This window comes from Rhinopithecus roxellana, chromosome 19 (assembly GCF_007565055.1).
Source record: "Rhinopithecus roxellana isolate Shanxi Qingling chromosome 19, ASM756505v1, whole genome shotgun sequence".
NCBI classification, from domain to species: Eukaryota; Metazoa; Chordata; class Mammalia; order Primates; family Cercopithecidae; genus Rhinopithecus; species Rhinopithecus roxellana.
In genome coordinates, this window is record NC_044567.1 from 73,437,603 (window position 1) to 73,457,154 (window position 19,552).

At 46.3% G+C, this 19,552-nt stretch overlaps 1 protein-coding gene across 3 annotated transcripts in view; it reads right to left on the reverse strand.

The window, feature by feature from the left end:
• PLEKHM1 (pleckstrin homology and RUN domain containing M1) overlaps positions 1–19,552 on the reverse strand; it is a 57,102-nt gene that overhangs the window by 24,332 nt on the left and 13,218 nt on the right. For all 3 annotated transcript variants that reach the window (XM_030923754.1, XM_010383621.2, XM_010383619.2), the window contains exons 4-5: positions 18,201–18,827; positions 10,757–11,141 (exon numbers count right to left, since the gene is read on the reverse strand). In XM_030923754.1, the coding sequence (XP_030779614.1) occupies positions 10,757–11,141; positions 18,201–18,827 (1,012 nt within the window). The remainder of the gene's footprint in view (positions 1–10,756; positions 11,142–18,200; positions 18,828–19,552) is intronic.

Consider the following 19,552-nt stretch of genomic DNA (forward strand, 5'->3'; position numbering starts at 1 on the left):
TCCCTGAGGAAAACGGGTAGAAGAAACAGCTCCCCGGCAACCATGTGGCTGTCCTGGCAGCCTCACATATACCTGGGAAGTTGTGTGATCTCCAGCCTCTGGCGGGAGAGGGCACTGTCCCTGAAGACTCAGCTCAGGAGACATCCATCACCTCTACCTGGAAGCTTCTCTCACCTTTCCCCAGCCTCTACCCCTTCCCACCCCCTAGCTGGGTTAGGGAATCCCACAATATTCTGTGCTTACCCTCATTCTAGCACCTATAAGGCTGTTTGGAATGGTTTTCTTGATATCTCCAGCAAGTGCCTGGCCCAGAGTCATACAAGATGAGGGTATAAATCATGACCATCCCAATGTCTTTAACATAAAATAACAAAGGTGGGTCAAGTGGACTGGAAGGAAGGAGACAAATGTAAATTTTAAGATTGTGGACATTCAGGATGGGCGTGATGGATCATGCCTGTAATCTCAGCACTCTGGGAGGCTGAGGTGGGAAAACTGCTTGAGACCAGAAGTTTGAGACCAGCCTGGCCAACATGGCAAAACCTTGTCTCTACTAAAAATACAAAAATTAGCTGGGCATTGTGGTGCATGCCTGTAATCTTAGCTACTCGGGAGGCTGAGGCACAAGAATTGCTTGAGCCTCGGAGGCAGAGGTTGCAGGGAGCCGAGATGGATGGAGATATTGCACTCCCACCTGGGCAACAAAGCAAGAGTCTATCTCGGAAAAAAAAAAAAAAAAAAAGGGTTTATGGACATTCACTGGGGAGGGCCTTCTCTCTCCTTTGAGGAAAGAGACTACTAGGAAATGTTCAGACACAGTCCACTGAGCACAGCTGCCAGGAAATGAAACTAGGGAACACCTTTTACTCTCTTAAGCAACTGGGAAAAACAGTGGAAACATAGGTTCCTCGGAGTTTCTGCACATGGGCCTGGACAGAGCTCTGAGGCTGTGTGCTCCTGGCCCCAGGTGGGTGGGGAGAGGGGAGAGGGTGTGAGAGAGAGTGCATGCATGAACACCACTGTTTCTCTCCTCTCCTTTTTTCTTTCAGAGATGGAGTCTTACTCTGTCGCCCAGACTGGGTCGCAGTGGCATGATGTGGGCTCACTGCAACCTTTGCCTCTCAGGTTCAAGTGATTCTCCTGCCTCAGCCTCCTGAGTAGCTGGGATAACAGGCTCACGCCATCATGCCCGGCTAATTTTTGTATTTTTAGTAGAGACGGGGTTTCACCATATTGGTCAGGCTGGTCTCAAACTCCTGACCTCAGGTGATCCACCTGCCTCAGCCTCCCAAAGTGCTGGGATTACAGGCGTGAGCCACTGCACCCGGCCCCCTTCTCTCCTTTTTTCCCACCACCGACCTACAACCTGCTCACTCAGGCAGGGTCCATGTCTGGCCAGCACCCCATCCTTTACAGTGGAAGGAAATCATCACCGACTAAGGATCTATACCAGAGCTGCAACTGCCACCAGGGACCCAAGACAGAGAAATGCCACCTTGCACTACTAAAGGGTTCATGACACCATATACAACAGCTGAATCCCCATGAGGAGTGTGGCTGAGGAGTGAGACGCAAGGTCCCTGGGCCACTTTCAGAAGGATGAGACTTTGTCCAGCCTGTCCTCATTATGCCAGGCAAATGAACTGCCTGTACTCATAACTGTGGGAGGGGAACCACATACCATGGGTGGTCCATGGAGACAGTGATTAAGACCAAGTCCTAGAACTCACACTGCCCTCTGGAAGTTAAACTGAAATGAACTCACAACCCCCAGATCCCAGACATGCGTCACCCTTGAGAGCCCCCTATTCCCTGCACCTCTCCTTCCCAGTGCTTAGCACAAGTGTAATTATGATTTGGATAATCATTTGTCTAATCTAATGTCTGTCCCTGAAGGGCCTTTGTCTATCCTGTTGTATCACTCCACCCCTACCACCTAACATGGTGCTTGGCTTATAGTAGGTGGTTTGGGTTCAATGAATTAAAAATATATGTTTTTAGGCCGGGCACGGTGGCTCAAGCCTGTAATCCCAGCACTTTGGGAGGCCGAGACGGGCGGATCATGACGTCAGGAGATCGAGACCATCCTGGCTAACACGGTGAAACCCCGTCTCTACTAAAAAAATACAAAAAACTAGCCGGGAGAGGTGGTGGGCGCCTGTAGTCCCAGCTACTCGGGAGGCTGAGGCAGGAGAATGGCGTAAACCCGGGAGGCGGAGCTTGCAGTGAGCTGAGATCCGGCCACTGCACTCCAGCCTGGGCGACAGAGCAAAGCGAGACTCTGTCTCAAAAAAATAAAAAATAAAAAAATAAAAATAAAAATAAATGTTTTTAAAAGAAAGACTGAATGGGTCTCTACACTACAAAACTTGATAGGTGACCTCAATATCTCCCCCAAAATAACATCAAATAAAAAGCATGTGGCTAATTGATAGAAGCATAGAAAGATGAGGACCACAGGGGCAGACATGCAGGGCACAGCCTGGCACAGTCCACAGGCCAGGAGCCCAGCAGGCCCACGCGAGCTGGGTGACTGGTGGTGCCAGTGACTGGTGCCTGGTGACTACCTACTGAATGAGCAGTGAATGAATCCACAACTTCCCTGTGAGACAGACACAGGACGGGGGCAGGATCTGAGATTCTCAGCATCAGACTCAGCACCAAGTGCTTAGATGTCCTAAGCAACCTTCCAGCGATCAGAGTCCCCTGTAGCTGGCATAGAAGCAGAGCCTGCCATGATCACACCAACCTGACCACCCTGTCCACTCGATGGTACACTTTGATGACCCACTTTGGCCTCCCAAAGTGCTAGGATTAGAGGTGTGAGCTATCATGCCCAGTCTGAATGTCCATAATTTCACATTTGTCTCCTTCCTTCCAATCCCCTTGACCTACCTTTGTTATTTTATATTAAAGACATTGGATGGTCATGATTTATTCACTCATCTTATATGATTCTGGGCCAGGTACTTGCTGGAGATACCAAGAAAAAGAATCATTCCAAACAGCCTTATAGCTAGGATGGGGGAACAAAATAAACTTAGGAGTTGGCATCTCAAGAGTCTCTTGTGAGTTCAAGAACAATAGTTCTTCATCGATGCCTGCTCTCTTCTAGGTACAGTGCTTGGTGCTGACAATACAAAAGTGAACAGGCCTGGTGCTCTGTATCATAGAGCTAATATTCTAGTAAGGAAGATAGAAAATAAACAAGGAGACGAAGAGATAATATATTGTAATTGCACATAGTGATGAGTGTTATAAGTGAAGTCAAGCAGATGAATGGGACAGAGAGTCACTGGGGATAGTGCTTTTGAGCTACAGGGGTCCAGTCAGGGAAGGTTGAGACAATAATGAAGTGAGTCGGGAAAGAAGGAATAGCAAATGTAAAAGACTGAGGCTGGGCCGGGCACGGTGGCTCATGCCTGTAATCCCAGCACTTTGAGAGGCCAAGGCGGGCAGATCACTTGAGGTCAGGAGTTTGAGACCAGCCTGGCCAACATGGTGAAACCCTATCTCTACTAAAAATACAAACATTAGCTGGGCCTGGTAGTAGGCATCTGTAATCCCAGCTACTTGGGAGGCTGAGGCAGGAGAATCTGGGGTTTGTGAGTTCGTTTCAGTTTAACTCCCAGAGAGCAGTGTGAGTTCTCTGGGAGGCGGAGGTTTCAGTAAGCTGAGATTGCACCACTGTACTTCAGCCTGGGTGACAAAGTGAGACTCTGCCTCAAAAAAAAATTTTTTTTAAAAAGAAGCCTGATGTTGCAAGGAGCTCGCTTGGACTACAGAGCTGCAAGGAGGCCGGTGGATCAGAGCTTTGTGAGCAAAGATGCTATCCTGTCCCATCAGCTTTGAGGCCCTGGCAAAATAAGATGCCTGAGTCAGCAAAGCAGAAGCTAGACCCTGGGCAGGAGTGAACTCAACATGGTTAGTGACACTCTGGAGCCCTGTGGGGCGCGCAGCCTGCATCCCCAGCAGACATCACTCTGCCTCCAGCTCGAGGCAGGGGCTGCAGAGCTTTCCTCTTCAGCCTTTAGCTTGAGTTGGCAGGTACACAGTCGCAACCTTCAGGGTCCTAGAGCATTCATTTTCAGGAAGTAAATCTTCAGGATGTACTAAAGCATCTTCAGAACAGCAGATACGAAGAGTCTGACAGTTTTGTGATTTAAATGGTCATATTCAAGAAACAGAGTGAGGCCAATCAGATATCCATATGGAAAAATATGAGCTTTGACTTCTAACTCATACCATACACAAAAATCCCAGAAAGATCATAAACCTAATTGTGAAAGATAAATCACTAAAGCTTCTAGAAGATAACATAGGCAAATACCTTCAGATCCTTGGGGGAGATGAATATCTCTTAAATGGGATGAAAACCAAGCAAACCATAAACAAAAAGACTGATAAACTGCACATCATTGAAAGAATCTCTGTTCAATAAACATACCATTAGGAGGTTTAAAAGTCAAGCCCTATAGACTAGAAAAAGATACTTGATATAGATACTGTTTTTCTCCAATAAAAGACTTATATCTGTAATAAATAAAGAGCTCCTACAAATCAACACATACACATACAACTCAATTTAAGACCAGGATGACAACTTGGACAGACATTCTATAAAAGAGGATTGACTGACCAATAAGCAAATGAAAAGGTATCATCTTTAGTCATCAAGGAAATGAAAATTAAAACCACTACACATCTACCAGAGTGGCTAAAATTAAAAAGATTAGTAACACCATTGGCCAGGATAAAGAGCAACTAGAATGCTCATTTGTTGCCAATATGAGTATAAATTAGCACAGACACTTTAGGAAACTGTTTGGTGGTAGCATCTATTAAAGTTAAACATATGCCACCCAAGGACCTAGCAATTCCATTCCCAGATATATATATCCACAGAAATAAGCACCGAGGATCTCCAAAAGCATGTACAAGAATGTTCACTACAGCTGTCTTCATAATAGTCAAAACCTGGAAACAACCCAAATGTCCATTAACAGAATGGATAATAGGGTGCGACGTATCTTTACAATGGAGCACTACTACAGAACCATGGAAAAGAATGAACTGCAGCCTCATGCTATATGTACAGTTGAAGCTCACAGATGTAGTGTTCAGCGAAAGAAACCAGACACAAAAGAATACATACTGCACAATTCCATTTATAGGCATGAAGTTCTACGACAGGAAAAACTAACGCACCACGCTAGAAGTCAGAATAGTGGATTTCAAGGTGCGCAATGACTGGGAGAAGGCACGCAAGAGCCTCTGGTGGGCTAGAGGACTAGACACATTCTGTATCTTGATCTAGATGGTGGTCACAGGGTGCACATCATATGTAAATACTCACCAAGGTGGACACTTGGACCCTGAAGATCTGGTACTTTAGATACATCATTCCTCAAAAAAATTTTAAAGGAGAAAGTGGGGCAATTCAATGGGGAAAGGATGGCCTTTTCAACAAATGGTGCTGGCTCTACTGGGTAGCTACATCCTTCATACACAAAAGTTAACTCAAGATGGACCACAGACTCACTTGTAAGAGCTAAACTGATAACATTCTTAGAAGAAATCATGGAAGTAAATCTTTGTGACCTTGGATTAGGTAATGGGTACTTAGATAGAACACCAAAAGCACAATTAGATAAATTGGACTACATCAAAAGTAAAGCTTTTGTGCTGCCAAAAATACCATCAAAAGAGTGAACAGACAACCTGCAGAATGGGGGAAAATATTTGTAAATTATGTATCTGGTAAGGGTCTAGTATCCAGAATATACACGGTTTAAAGAACTAGCCTGGGCAACATGGTGAAACCTCTACGCTATAAAAAACACAAAAAAACTAGCTGGGCATGGTGGTGTGAGGCTATAGTTCCAGCTACTCAGGAGGCTAAGGCGGGAGGATCACCTGAGCCCAGGAAGTTGCGGCTGCAGTGAGCTGAGATCATGCCACTCCACTCCAGCCTTGAGACAGAGCAAGACTCTGTGAAAGAAAGAAAGACAGAAAGAAAGATGAAAGAAGAAAGGAAAGAAAAGAAAGGAAAAGAAAGAAGAAAGAAAGAAAGAAAGAAAGAAAGAAAGAAAGAAAGAAAGAAAGAAAGAAAGAATAAGAAGAAAGAAAGAAAGAAAGAAAGAAGTACTATTATAACTCAACAATAAGAAGATAACATGATTTGGCTGGGTGCAGTGGCTCACACCTGTAATCCCAGCACTTTGGGAGGCCAAGTCAGGTGGATCACCTGAGGTCGGGCGTTCAAGACCAGCCTGGCCAACATGGTGAAATCCCGTCTCTACAAAAATACAAAAATTAGCCAGGTATGGTGGCAGGCGCCTGTAATCCCTGCTACTCAGGAGACTGAGGCAGGAGAATCGCTTGAACCTGGGAGGCGGAGGTTGCAGTAAGCCAAGATCATGCCATCACACTCCAGCCCGGGGGCCAAGAGCGAGACTTCGTCTCAAAAAACCAAAAACATAATTTAAAAATGGGCAAAGGTAGGCTGAATGTGGTGGCTCATGCCTGTAATCCCGGCACTTTGAGAGGTTGAGGCGGAAGAATTGCTTGAGTCCAGGAATTTGAGGGCAGCCTGGCAACATCGCAAAACCCCGTCACTACAAAAAATACAAAAAATTAGCTGGTCATGGTGGCGCATGCCTATAGTCCCAGCTACTTGGGAGGCTCAGGTGGGATAATCACTTGAGGTTGGGAGGTTGAGGCTGCAGTGAGCTGTGATCACGCCACTGCACTCTAGAAAGGCCAAAGGTTTGGAACAGACATTTCTCCAAAGAAGATACACAAGTGGACAATAAGCGCATGGAAAGATGTTCAACTTCATTAGCTGTCAGGGAAACGTAAATCAGAACCACAATGAGCTCCCACTTCTTACGCACTGTGATGGCTATCATAATAATTTTTTTAAAAACTAGACAGTAACAACTGTTGGTGGGGATGTGGAGAATATAAAATGGGGCAGGCTGCTTTGGAAAACAGTTTGGCAGTTCCTCAAAAGGTTAAACATAGTTATCATATGATCTGAAAAATTCTACTCCTAGCTATGCATCCAGGAGAATTAAAAACATATGTCCACACAAAAACTTATACACGAATATTTGAAGCAGCATTATTTATAATAGCCCAAAGTGAAAATAACCCAAACGTCCATCAATTGATGAAACCATACATAAAAAGTGACTTAGCCATATGGTGGAATATACAGTGGGGTATTACTCAGCAATAAAAAGGAATGAAGTATTCATACACACGACAATATGGATGAATGTTAAAAACACATGCTACATGAAGGAAGCCAGACACAAAAGGTCACACATTACATGATCTCATTTATATAAAATGGCAAGAATGGACAAATCTATCAAGATAGAAAGTAAATTAGTGGTGGCCAGGGGTTGAATGGAGAGAGATGGGGAGTGATTGCTAATAGGCAGAAGGTTTCTTCCATAGGGGACGGAAGTGTTCTACAATTAGACTGTGGTGATGATTACACAACCCTATGAATATACTAAAAACACAGTATTGTACTTTAAACAGGTGAATTGTATGTATTTGAATTCTATCTCAAATAAAGCTGTTAAAAAAAAAAGCGGGGGGCGGGGTGTGGGGTGGGAGGTGCCTCTGCTTGTCTATTCCATGGCCCTGGCCCCATCCTGAGTCACATGACTTAGAGGAAGCTTGTCCAACCCACAGCCCATAGGCCACATGCAGCCCAGGACAGCTTTCAATGCGGCCCAACACAAATTCATAAATTGTCTTAAAACATTATGAGATTTTTGGCTGGGTGTGGTGACTCATGCCTGTAATCCCAGCACTTTGGGAGGCCGAGGTGGGTGGATCATTTAAGGTTGGGAGTTCAAAACCAGCCTGGCCAACATGGCAAAACCCCATCTCTACGAAAAATACAAGAATTAGTTGGTCATGGTGGTGGGCGCCTGTAATCCCAGCTACTCAGGAGGCTGAGGCAGAAGAATCACTTGAACCAGGGAGGTGGAGGTTGCAGTGAGCCGAGATCGCGCCACTGCACTCCAGCCTGGGCGACAGAGAGAGACATTATCTCAAAAAACAAACAGAAAACAAAAAACATCATGAGATTATTTTTGTGATTTTTTTTGAAGCTCATCAGCTATCATTAGTGTCACTGTATTTTATGTGTGACCCAAGACAATTCTTCTCCTTCCAAGGTGGCCCAGGGAAGCCAAAAGATCGGACACTCCTGATCTAGAAGCTACTGCCCAAAGAGAAGAGCACGAATAGAGCTGAAAATGCAAGACTAGACCCCACCCTGAGCCCCAGACCATGGCAGGGATATACTCCCAGCTTTGTGTCCATGTACGCACAAGCATACAAATCCCTGCCTCTGCTTTCCATGACTCTATCTTGCCCTCCATGGTGTGGTTTAAATGTGAAGCCAGGTTGGGCATGGTGACTCATGCCTGTAATCCTAGCACTTTGGGAGGCTGAGGTGGGAGGATCACTCAAGGCTAGGCAACATGATGAAACCCCGTCTCCATTAAAAAAAAAAAAAAAAAAAAGAATTAGCTGGGCAGGTTGGTGCCACCTGTGGTTCTAGCTACTCTAGAGGTTGAAGTGAGAGGATTGCTTGAGCATGGGAGGTCGAGGGGGCAGTCAGCTGTGATTGCACCACCGCACTCCAGCCTGGGTTACAGAGCAAGGCCTTGTCTCAAGAAAAAAACAAAACAAAATAAAAACAACTGTGAAGCTTAGAAAAAGAAGTAGTCAGAGGCACCTAAGCCTGTAAAAGTATTTACTCTCCCTCCCATCACTGCAGCACCAGCCCTACCCGCACTGTCTCTTTCCTCTCTTGTGGACTTTCTCTGGAGCCTGCCGCTAGCATTCTAGAGCAATTGCTTTCCCTCACCCTGCTGGCTAGGCCGCTGGGGCTTGAACTGTAGCAGGGGCAGATACCACACACATCTTTTTCCTACCCACACTCAGTAAACATCAATAACTTTGGAAAACCGCAAAGGCCAAACAAGAACAAATGGAAAAGACAAAAGAGCTCAAATTCACAGCCTTTGGCTAGTGCCTCATTGGGCCAGTAGTTCTCAAGCCTCTCTACTCATGCGGTTCTCTCAAGGAGATGCCCAGGGCTGGCTTCCCTCAGGGACTATGTTGACCCTGGCCTCGAACTTTTGGGCTCAAGGAATCCTCCTGCCTCAGCCTCCCAACTAGCTGGGACCACAGGCTTGTGCCACTGCACATGGCTGGATTGGCTTATTCTAGAACAGCACTGTCCAATAGAAATATAGTATGAGCCACATATATAATTTTAAATGTTCTAGCAGCCACATTTTAAAAAAGTATGGCACATGTTCTCAAGATCTCCTAGGGCTGTGTTATAGGCCATGGTTTAAACAGAATTTTTTTTTAAAGTAGAAAGAAATAGGTGAAATTAATTTTAATAATATATTTTATTTAATCCAATATATCCAAAATCTTTTTTTCTCTTTCTTTTTTTTTCTTTTTTTTTTTTTTCCCCCCCAAACAAGGTCTCCCTCTGTCACCCAGGCTGGAGTACAGTGATGTAATCACAGCTTATTGCAGCCTCAACCTTCCGGGCTCAGGCCATCTTCCTACCTCCCTGGTAGCTGGGACTACTGGAGGCCAGCCTCCCTGGTAACTGGGACTACAGCCACACACTACCATGCCCAGCTAATTTTTGTATTTTTTGTAGAGATGGGGTCTCACTTTGTTGCCCAGGTTGGTCTCCAACTCCTGGGCTGAAGCAATCCTCCCTCCTTGGCTTTCCAAAGCGCTGGGATTATAGGTGTGAGCCACCATGCCCAGCCCCCAAATATTTTCATTTTAACTTGTAATCTATAAAAATGAGATTTTCTATTTTTTTTTTATCATACTAAGTTGTTGAAATCCAGTGCTTATTTCACATGGCACATCTCCATTTGGACGTGCCACATTTTAAGTGTTCAACAGCCACACATGGCTGGTAGCTGCCATATTGGACAGCACAGCTCTAAAACCTGGGTCATGTTGCAAAGTGAGTATGTTCAAGGCCTAGTATTTTCTAAAAATATTAATTTAATAGGCTGGGCACACTGGCTCATGCCTGTAATCCCAGCACTTCGGGAGGCCGAGGCAAGCATATCGAGACCAGCCTGGTCAACATGGTGAAACCCCATCTTTACTAAAAATACAAAAATTAGCTGGGCATGGTGGTGGGCACCTGTAATCCCAGCTACTCAGGAGGCTGAGGCAGGAGAATCACTTGAACCCAGGAGGCGAAGGTGGCAGTGAGCAGAGACTGTGCCACTGCACTCCAGCCTGGGCAACAGAGCAAGACTCCATCTGAAAAAAAAACCAAAAAACCAAAAATCAAAAACTATTAACTTAATAATAACAAGTACTAAGGAGAAAATAAAGGTTCAGAGAGCTGAAGTGACTTGCCCAAGGCCTTAGCTGGTGAGTGGTAGTGGTTAAAGAGCTGAGACTGCGGTCAGATGAGAATGACCTTCACAGAGTGACGTGAAAATGACGGGAGATACACACGGAAAGTGAGCAGCACAATGCCTGGCTTATATCTACAGCTCACAAGCCAAGAAACATGAACCCCATCATCACGATGCTATTAACACTATCACTGCAGGGAGAGGAAGGCTAACAGGGAGAAGGCAGAGACCACACAGGGTCACTAGCTGGGGAAACCCTGCGTCAGCTGACATTTCCCAAGACTGCCCCTTGAATGGCTTGCACCACTCACCGGACTGGTGGGTGAGGAAACTACCAGCTTCAGACCAGCTCCGTCATGAGCCTGGGCCTTCTGTGGGCCATTCCCTTGGCCCACTTCTCTGGCTGTCTTGCTGACGGTACTAGAAGGCTGCTGGCCTGAGGTGCTCTCTACACGCTGCTGTAAGTCCAGGGCGCTGGGCACCCGGGGACGCGGCTCCTGCATGTGGACACCATCTTGAGTTCCAGAGGCTGCCTGGGCAGGAAGGGGCTCTGCAGGTGCCTCATAGTGCAGGTGTGTGCTGGTGTTGAGGCCATGGAGGGAGAGCAAGGCCTGTGGTGTGGGGATCTCCATTTCTTGGCTCAGTCCGTTGGTTGGCACAGAGTTTACCTGGGCTTTGCTGAATTCCAACAATACCCTAGAAGTTTTAAACAAAGAAACCTGTGTGACAGGTTGTTTGCGACAATGCCCAAGGCTATTGGGGCAGAGGGAAGAATGCAAAACTGCTGTTTTATGATTTAAAACAACCCACACCTTCTTAATTATCCACTGCACTCCCCATCACAGAGTCCTCCTCTGACACTCCCACCACGTTCTTCCTGGCCAGGATTTAGGCAGACTGGGTGGGCAGGTGATTTGTGGAGCCTGTGATCTCAGGTGAAAAAGCTCCCACAGCAGAGAAAGAGGACTTGGTGTGAATGAGGACTTACTAGCATTCTGAGCAGGCTAGCTGTGGGCCTGGAGAGCTTGCTCAGCCAAACACACAGTTGTGTGGGCAATCGTTTTCCCAAACATGGTGTGCAGCAGAGCCTCCAAGGACAGTGTCTCAGAACAGGCCTCCTCCTCAGCACAGAGAGTTGAGGTGCCAGGACTCTGTGCCCTGGGGCAGGGACTAGGAGCAGCAAGGGCTAAACAGGTTTTCTGAGCGAGGTCATATTTTGTTCCTGGGCAGGCACTGGGACAGCAGGGCTGGGGGAGGTGCAAGGGCTGGTCCCGTCAGAGCTGGACTGGGTGTGGAGACAGCAAAGCGTCACATCCCCAGAAAGTGCTTCTGGAGCTCAGTGTACACCAGGTGTGTGAGGGTGGATATGAGTACACACGAGATGTGCCCCTGCTCACTCTCCATGGTGGGACTGCCACTCCCTGTCTCCTCCGTGCTGATTCCTGGGGCCACAGGGAGCAAATGCTACTGTCTTGGCACATGTGTGTGCACACACACACTCACACATACACAGTGCACAGAAACATGTCCTGGGCCCTCTGGAATGTGCACTGACTACCAACTGCTCCTCTCTCTCCCAAGGCTTCTGAGGAGCCAAGCTCCATTTCAAAAATAAACCCATTTGCTATCTCTTCTGCTTATAAAACCAGTGGAGCATGTCATGGGCAAAGGCAGGTTCAGATGGCCACAAGCTATCTAAGGCCCCAAAGCCTCCATGCATCTGCCCTGACGGCTTGTACCGGATCCAGAAGATACATGAAGCTCAGCTTAATTTGGGCTTATGGAAATGAGGATTTTAGAATTCAAGTTGCTTACCTGATTGTCTTCCCAGTGAGCTCTGCACCATCTTAACCCCAAACAACATTTCAAGACGTTATACTCAAGAATAGGTGGCCAATCCATATATAAGTAACTGATTTTGGCTGGGTGTAGTGGCTCATGCCTGTAATCCCAGCACTTGAGAAGTTTGAGGCGGGTAGAATTACAAGGTCAGGAGTTCAAGACTAGCATGGCCAAGATGGTGAAACCCCGTCTCTACTAAAAATACAAAAATTAGCTGGGCTTGGTGGCAGGCGCCTGTAATCCCAGCTACTCGGGAGACTAAGGCAGAGAATTGCTTGAACCCAGGAGGTGGAGGTTGTAGTGAGCCGAGATCGCACCACTGCACTCCAACCTGGGTAAAAGAGTGAGACTCCATCTCAAAGAAAAAAAAAGTAAATGATTTTCAACATAGACACCAACACACTGTAATGGGGAAGGAATAGTCTTTTCAACAATTGTGCTGAGGTAAGTGGATAATTACATGCAAAACAAAAAAGCTGGACTGCTATCTCACATTGTATACAAAAATTAACTCAAAATGGATTAAAAACCTAAAGGTAAGAGCTAAAACTAACTCTCAGAAGGAAAGAGAAGTATAAACTTCATGTCTTTGGATTAGGCAATGGTTCCGTAGATGTGAGATCTACAGCGTAAGCAAGCAATGAAAAATAAATTGTAATCCCAGCACTTTGGAGGCCAAGGCAGGTGGATCACCTGAGGCCAGGAGTTCGAGATCAGCCTGGCCAACATGGTGAAACCCCATCTCTAATAAAAATACAAAACTTGGCCGGGCGCGGTGGCTCAAGCCTGTAATCCGAGCACTTTGGGAGGCCAAGATGGGCGGATCACAAGGTCAGGAGATCGAGACCATCCTGGCTAACACGGTGAAACCCCGTCTCTACTAAAAAATACAAAAAAATTAGCCGGGCGAGGTGGCGGGCGCCTGTAGTCCCAGCTACTCGGGAGGCTGAGGCAGGAGAATGGCGTGAACCCGGGAGGCGGAGCTTGCAGTGAGCTGAGATCTGGCCACAGCACTCCAGCCTGGGCGGCAGAGCAAGACTCCGTCTCAAAAAAAAAAAAAAAAAAAAAAAAAAATACAAAACTTAGCTGGGTGTGGTGGTATGCACCTGTAATCCCAGCTACTTGAGGGGCTGAGGCGGGAGAATCACTCGAACCTGGGAGCAGGGGGCTGCAGTGAGCCGAGATCACACCACTGCACTCTAGCCTGGGCGACAGAGTGAGACTCTGTTTCAAAAAACAAAAATAAAAAACGTTTGTGGTTTTTTGGTTGTTGTTTTTTTTGTTTTTTTGAGATGGAGTCTCGCTGTTACCCAGGCTGGAGTGCAGTGGCGCCATCTCAGCTCACTGCAAGCTCTGCTTCCCGGGTTCGCACCATTCTCCTGCCTCAGCCTCCCGATTAGCTGGGACTACAGGCGCCCGCCACAACGCCTGGCTAATTTTTTGTATTTTTCTTTTTGGTAGAGACGGGGTTTCACCATATTAGCCAGGATGGCCTCGATCTCCTGACCTTGTGATCCTCCCGTCTCAGCCTCCCAAAGTGCTGGGATTACAGGCCTGAGCCACCGTGCCAGGCCAAAACGTTTGTGTTTTAAACGATACTATCAAGAAACTAAAAAGACAACTCAAAGAATGGGGGGAAATATTTTTAAATTATACAGAAGGGCGTATTATCCAGAATATATATAGAACACTCACAATCAACAATAAAAAGACAAATAACCAAATTGTTAAATGGACAAAGGATCTGAACAAACATTTCTCCAAAGAAGATATCCAAACGTTCGATAAGCACATGAAAAGATACTCAACATCATTAATCATCAGAGAAATGCAAATCAAAACTACAATGAGATACCACTTTATACCCACTGGGTTGGTTATAATAAAAAAGACAGAAAATAACGAGGGTAGGCAAAGATGTAGAGAAATTAAAGCTCATATATATTAGTGGTGGGGATGTAGAATGACACAACTACTGCAGAAAACAATTTGGTAGTTCCTCAAAAAGTTAAACATAGAGTTACATATGACCCAACAATTCCACCCCTAGGTATATAACTAAGAGAATTAAAAACATATGTCTACCCAGGCTGGGCATGGTGGCTCATGCCTGTAATCCCAGCACTTTGAGAGGCTGAGGCGGGCAGACCACCTGAGGTCAGGAGTTCACCTGGCCAACATAGTGAAACCCTTTCTCTACAATAAGTACAAAAATAAGCTGGGTGTGGTGGCGGGCCCCTATAATCCCAGCTACTCGGGAGGCTGAGGATGGAGAATCGCTTGAACCCAGGAGGCGGAGGTTGCAGTGAGCCAGTATCGCGCCACTGCACTCCAGCATGGGGGACAGAGCAAGACTCTATTTCAAAAAATAAATAAAATATAGAATAAAATAAAATACAACAATACCATCATTTGAACACTATTGATGCCTATGTGCCAGGGACCATTCTAAGTACTTAAATCTAAGTACTTAAACCCTCCATACGATACCTATGCCACTCAGTGATCATTATAATACAGATCCAGTCTACACGGAAGGAGCTATTCAGGATAGTCAATTCACTAGCCCAACTGCAATTTGGTTTCTGCCAAGCAGAACTGCTTTATATTAATACATTTCATTTTGAATGTTGTGTCTTTTACGCTTTTATGTTTAATTTGTGGATGTTTTGATTTTATACGTGTAATGATAAGCACAAGGAATTTATGTCTAATTTAAAGTTACAAATAATTAAATAATGTAGTAACTTTGATGAACTCTAAGTGTCAGTGAGAACATTTTACCCTTGAAATATACACTTCAAGAAATGCTGGTCTCTGTATGGACTCAAGGACTAACTTCAAGGCCCAGCTCTACGAATGCTGATGCTGGCTGTGTGTTTGTGCATCTGTATGTCTTAGATTTGCCATTTCCTCACACCACTGTCTGGAATTCGTCTATACATCCTGACCCTTGCCCCTCCAGTTTCCCCATAATAGCCGGGACAACACTTCCTGCACAGAGAGGATGGTCACTGATTCAGTGACCTTAAGCTGGAATTTTCCAATCACAAGACACATGAGATAAAAGCAAGACATATGACAAGGGGATGGCTGGCTGGTCTGCAGAGGAGGCAGACACACAGGAAGGGCTAAGACAGGTAAGTGAGCCTAGGTCATGCCCTGTGCCTGGGTCACACTGCAGGCCTGTCACACCACGGTCCCAGTGGTCATGGGAGGCAGAGACTGTTCCTCCCCAATGTATTCTACCTAAATTCCTCCATTTAACATTTGAAAACTCCACCTAATGTGCTCAGAAGCCATTTCTGGGCCTAAGACAGAATCTCCTATATGCGTTTGACTAACAAGCAATGTGCCTGACATTCCTGGGCTTGTAAGTGGTGGAACAGGACTTGAAACTAGGTCTACTCCAAGCCCAGTCCATAACACCACCCAATGCTGATGCTCTTCCTATGCTGGATGAGAACCCTGGAGGGACCTGAACCAAGGCAAGGGCATAGGACGAGTGGAAAGAAGGTCCCAAACACATGGGATCTTCTTTTCAGCTGATGGAACATGGGTCCAACTGAAGGAGGTTTTTAATAAGAAGTTTCCATTTTCCACCTATCAGATGAGCAAATATGCAAAAGTTCACTAATACCTTCAAGTGGCAAGGCTAAGAAACGAGGACATTCCTGGTGGAGTGTAAATGGGCAATAATCTGTGAATATTCTATATTAGTCTATCCTTTTGCTCAGCAATTTTGCTTCTGGGAGTTTACTGAACACAGACAGTTATGCAGAACTAAAAGACCACATACACAAGGTTATTTATGAACACACGGGCCCTAGCACCCATTAAATACTGGGCTGATTAAGTAAACTAAGGTACATTCATACACTGGAACAATATGCAATAGAAAAAAAAAGAATGAGGCTGGGCGGGATGACTCAGGCCTATAATCCCAGCACTTTGGGAGCCCAAGGCAGGAGGATCTCTTGAGCCCAGGAGTTCAAGACCAGCCTGGGCAACACGATGAGACCCCCATTTCTATAAAAAATAAAAATAAAAGAATGAAATAGCTCTGATATGAAAAGATCTTCTCCAAGACAAGATATAGAACAGTGTATATATACTGCCTTTGTAGGGGAGAAAGTAATAAATAAGGAGTAAATTTTTAAAATCTTTTTTTTTTTTGAGATGGAGTCTTGCTCTGTCACCCAGGCTGGAGTGCAGTGGCACAATCTCAGCTCACTGCAAGCTCCGCCTCCCGGGGCCATGCCATTCTCCTGCCTCAGCCTCCCCAGTAGCTGAGACTACAGGTGCCCACCACCATGCCCAGCTAATTTTTTGTATTTTTAGTAGAGACAGGGTTTCACTGTGTTAGCCAGAATGGTCTCGATCTCTTGACCTCGTGATCCGCCCACCTTGGCCTCCTGAAGTGCTGGGATTACAGGCGTGAGCCACCGCGCCCGGCTAAAAATCTTTTTATTGGTATTTGTTGTAGATGAATTTAGAAATTTGGAAGAATATACAGGAAATTAATTATTATGGTTGTAGGGGTGGGAGGAAAGAACAGGGTAGAGGGAGAACAGGAAGGGGAAAGGCTTTCACTGTATATGTTTTAGATTTTTGTTAACCATAAAAAGATTACGCAAAAATTTTTTTTTTTTTTTTTGAGACAGAGTCTTGCTCTGTCACCCAGGCTGGAGTGCAGTGGCACGGTCTCGGCTCACTGCAAACTCCACCTCCCTGGTTCATGTCATTCTCCTGCCTCAGCCTCCCATGTAGCTGGGACTGTAGGCGCCTGCCACCATGCCCGTCTAATTTTTTGTATTTTTAGTAGAGACGGGGTTTCACCGTGTTAGTCAGTATGGTCTCGATCTCCTGACCTCCTCCCGCCTCGGCCTCCCAAAGTGGTGGGATTACAAGCGTGAGCCACCGCACCTGGCTGCAAAAATTTTTTGAAAGGTTGTGTGAAGAAGGCTTTGCCCAGCTCTCTCTCTAGCCAAGTTCATCTGCCCCACATACTCTTCCACACATCTGTCTGTCCCCAGCTGTCCACCACCTCCTGCATGCAGCACTCAGGTCCTGTGTCCCCAGGAGGTCTTCTATGAAGTCACACTCCTATGCATTATGTTTCATCTATTTGTTGGAAGTTTTAAATGTGCTCTGACCTATTAGTTTCCTTCCTTCTAGATGAAGACAACAATATTTTACACTGTGCCTTGTAGAGACTAAGTAACTTAGTTTGTTGTTGTTATTTGTTTTTAGTTTTTTTTTTTTTAATTTAGAGGTGGGATCTGCTACATTGCCCAGGCTGGCCTCGAACTCCTGGCAGCAATTCCTGCAAACCTCCCAATGCTGGGTTTCAGCACCACCCCAAGCAAGGTCTGTCCCAGAGCTTCTATGAAGCACCTCTATGCATTAGTTTCATCTAGTTGGAAGTTTATGCTCTATTTTTCCTTTCTAGATGAAGACAACAATATTTTACACTGTGCCTTGTAGAGACTAAGTAACTTAGTTTGTTGTTGTTATTTGTTTTTAGTTTTTTTTTTTTTTAATTTAGAGGTGGGATCTTGCTACATTGCCCAGGCTGGCCTCGAACTCCTGGGCTCAAGCAATCCTCCTGCCACAACCTCCCAAGTGCTGGGATTTCAGGCATGAACCGCACCCAGCCCTGTCACCAGGGCAGAGCTGGAGCCCAAACCAGCTCTAAGCTGTTCTAAGTCCACTTTCTCCACTATGCCTGTATTGCCTGCTACAGCTCCCAGTGATTCCAGTCCCTGGAGAAGTCGATGTCTCCCTTGGCTTTCTTTAATTACTAATAGAGTTCAGTAAGAGGCAATCACATGCTACAGGAAGAAAGGGTGGAGGAGAGGAAAGAAAGCAGGGAGGAGAGAAAATGGGAAGGAGTGGGGACAGGGTACTTACTCTTGCAGAGACCGGTCTGAGTCCTCAGCATTTGCTGTGCCCAGGTCTGAGTCGCAGGACATGGGCTCCTCGCAATGGTCCAGACTCTTGAAGCCATTCTCTTGGAGTAAGCAGCTATCAGAGTTTAGGCTGCAGGACAGCTGGGATGAACTGGCCGTGTCCAGGCTGAGGGAGGAGGCAGTCAGCTTCTGGTTCCTCCGGATCTTATGGCCCGAGTGATGGACTTCGATGTCCTCAGAGCCTGAGGAATGGGAAATGGAATCCAGAGACTCCTTCCGCTGTAGTTCTGCACCAGAGGTAGAGAGAGGGTCCAGCTCAGAGAGAGGGCAGAGCCCAGACAGGGCCAGTGGGGTTAGCGTCCATTCATTTAAGATGGCAGACTTGTAGGAGAGTTCGAAGGACAAGGATGTGAGGCCCTGCAGGAAGCTAAGGAGGAACTCGCCCTCCTCGGCATCCCGGAGCAGGGCGGTGGGCTGGTAGTACTCGCGCAGGCGGGCCTGCTCCTGCAGCAGCAGCTTCAGATAGCACTCCATCAGGCCGTCGTTCAGCGCCAGCCGCAGCCATGCCCGGCAGCGGCCCACATCTGTGTTAACAAACGTCAGGTGCTCCAACTCTGAGATGATGTGTCTGGGAAGGGAGAACAGACATGTTTCAAGAAACCACCCCAAATCACAGAGATGTGCTTTTATCCACTGGTTAGCAGGAACCAGCAATAACCACTGCAAATAGAGAAAGGCATGCAAAAATATTTGGTAATAGTGTTTTAGGCCAGATGTGGTGGCTCACGCCTGTAACCCCAACACTTGGGAGGCCAAGGCAGGCGGATCACTTGAGCTCAGGAGTTCGAGCCCAGCCTGGGCAACAGGACGAAACTCTGTCTCTACAACAACAATAACAACATAGCCAGATGTGGTGGCTTGCAGGGTAGTCCAAGCTACCCCACTACTTGGGAGATTGAGGTGGGAGGATAGCTTGAGTCTGGGAAGCAGAGGTTGCAGTGAGCCAAGATTGCACCACTGCACTCCAGCCTAGGATATATATATAGTTTTAAAGGAAAAGTGTTTAAAGGAAATATTAAGCTATAACCCCCAACCTTTTGAGATTGGAATCGTGAAAGGTAATTTCCATGTTCATTCCAACTACCACTGGGCCCCTGACATCATCTGCTCATCCAAGGCATGCTGTCAGAGCTCCCTAAGTGCAAAGTCCTTGGAGCAGTGAAGATGCAGGGTAAAGACATGGTCCCTGCCCTCAGGCACAAGGGACCGATGAAAAAAGGCATAAAAGGCAGGAAATCAACAACCCTGTAAGAGGACTGGGGAGAGCTCCAATTACAGCCTGTGGAAGAAGAG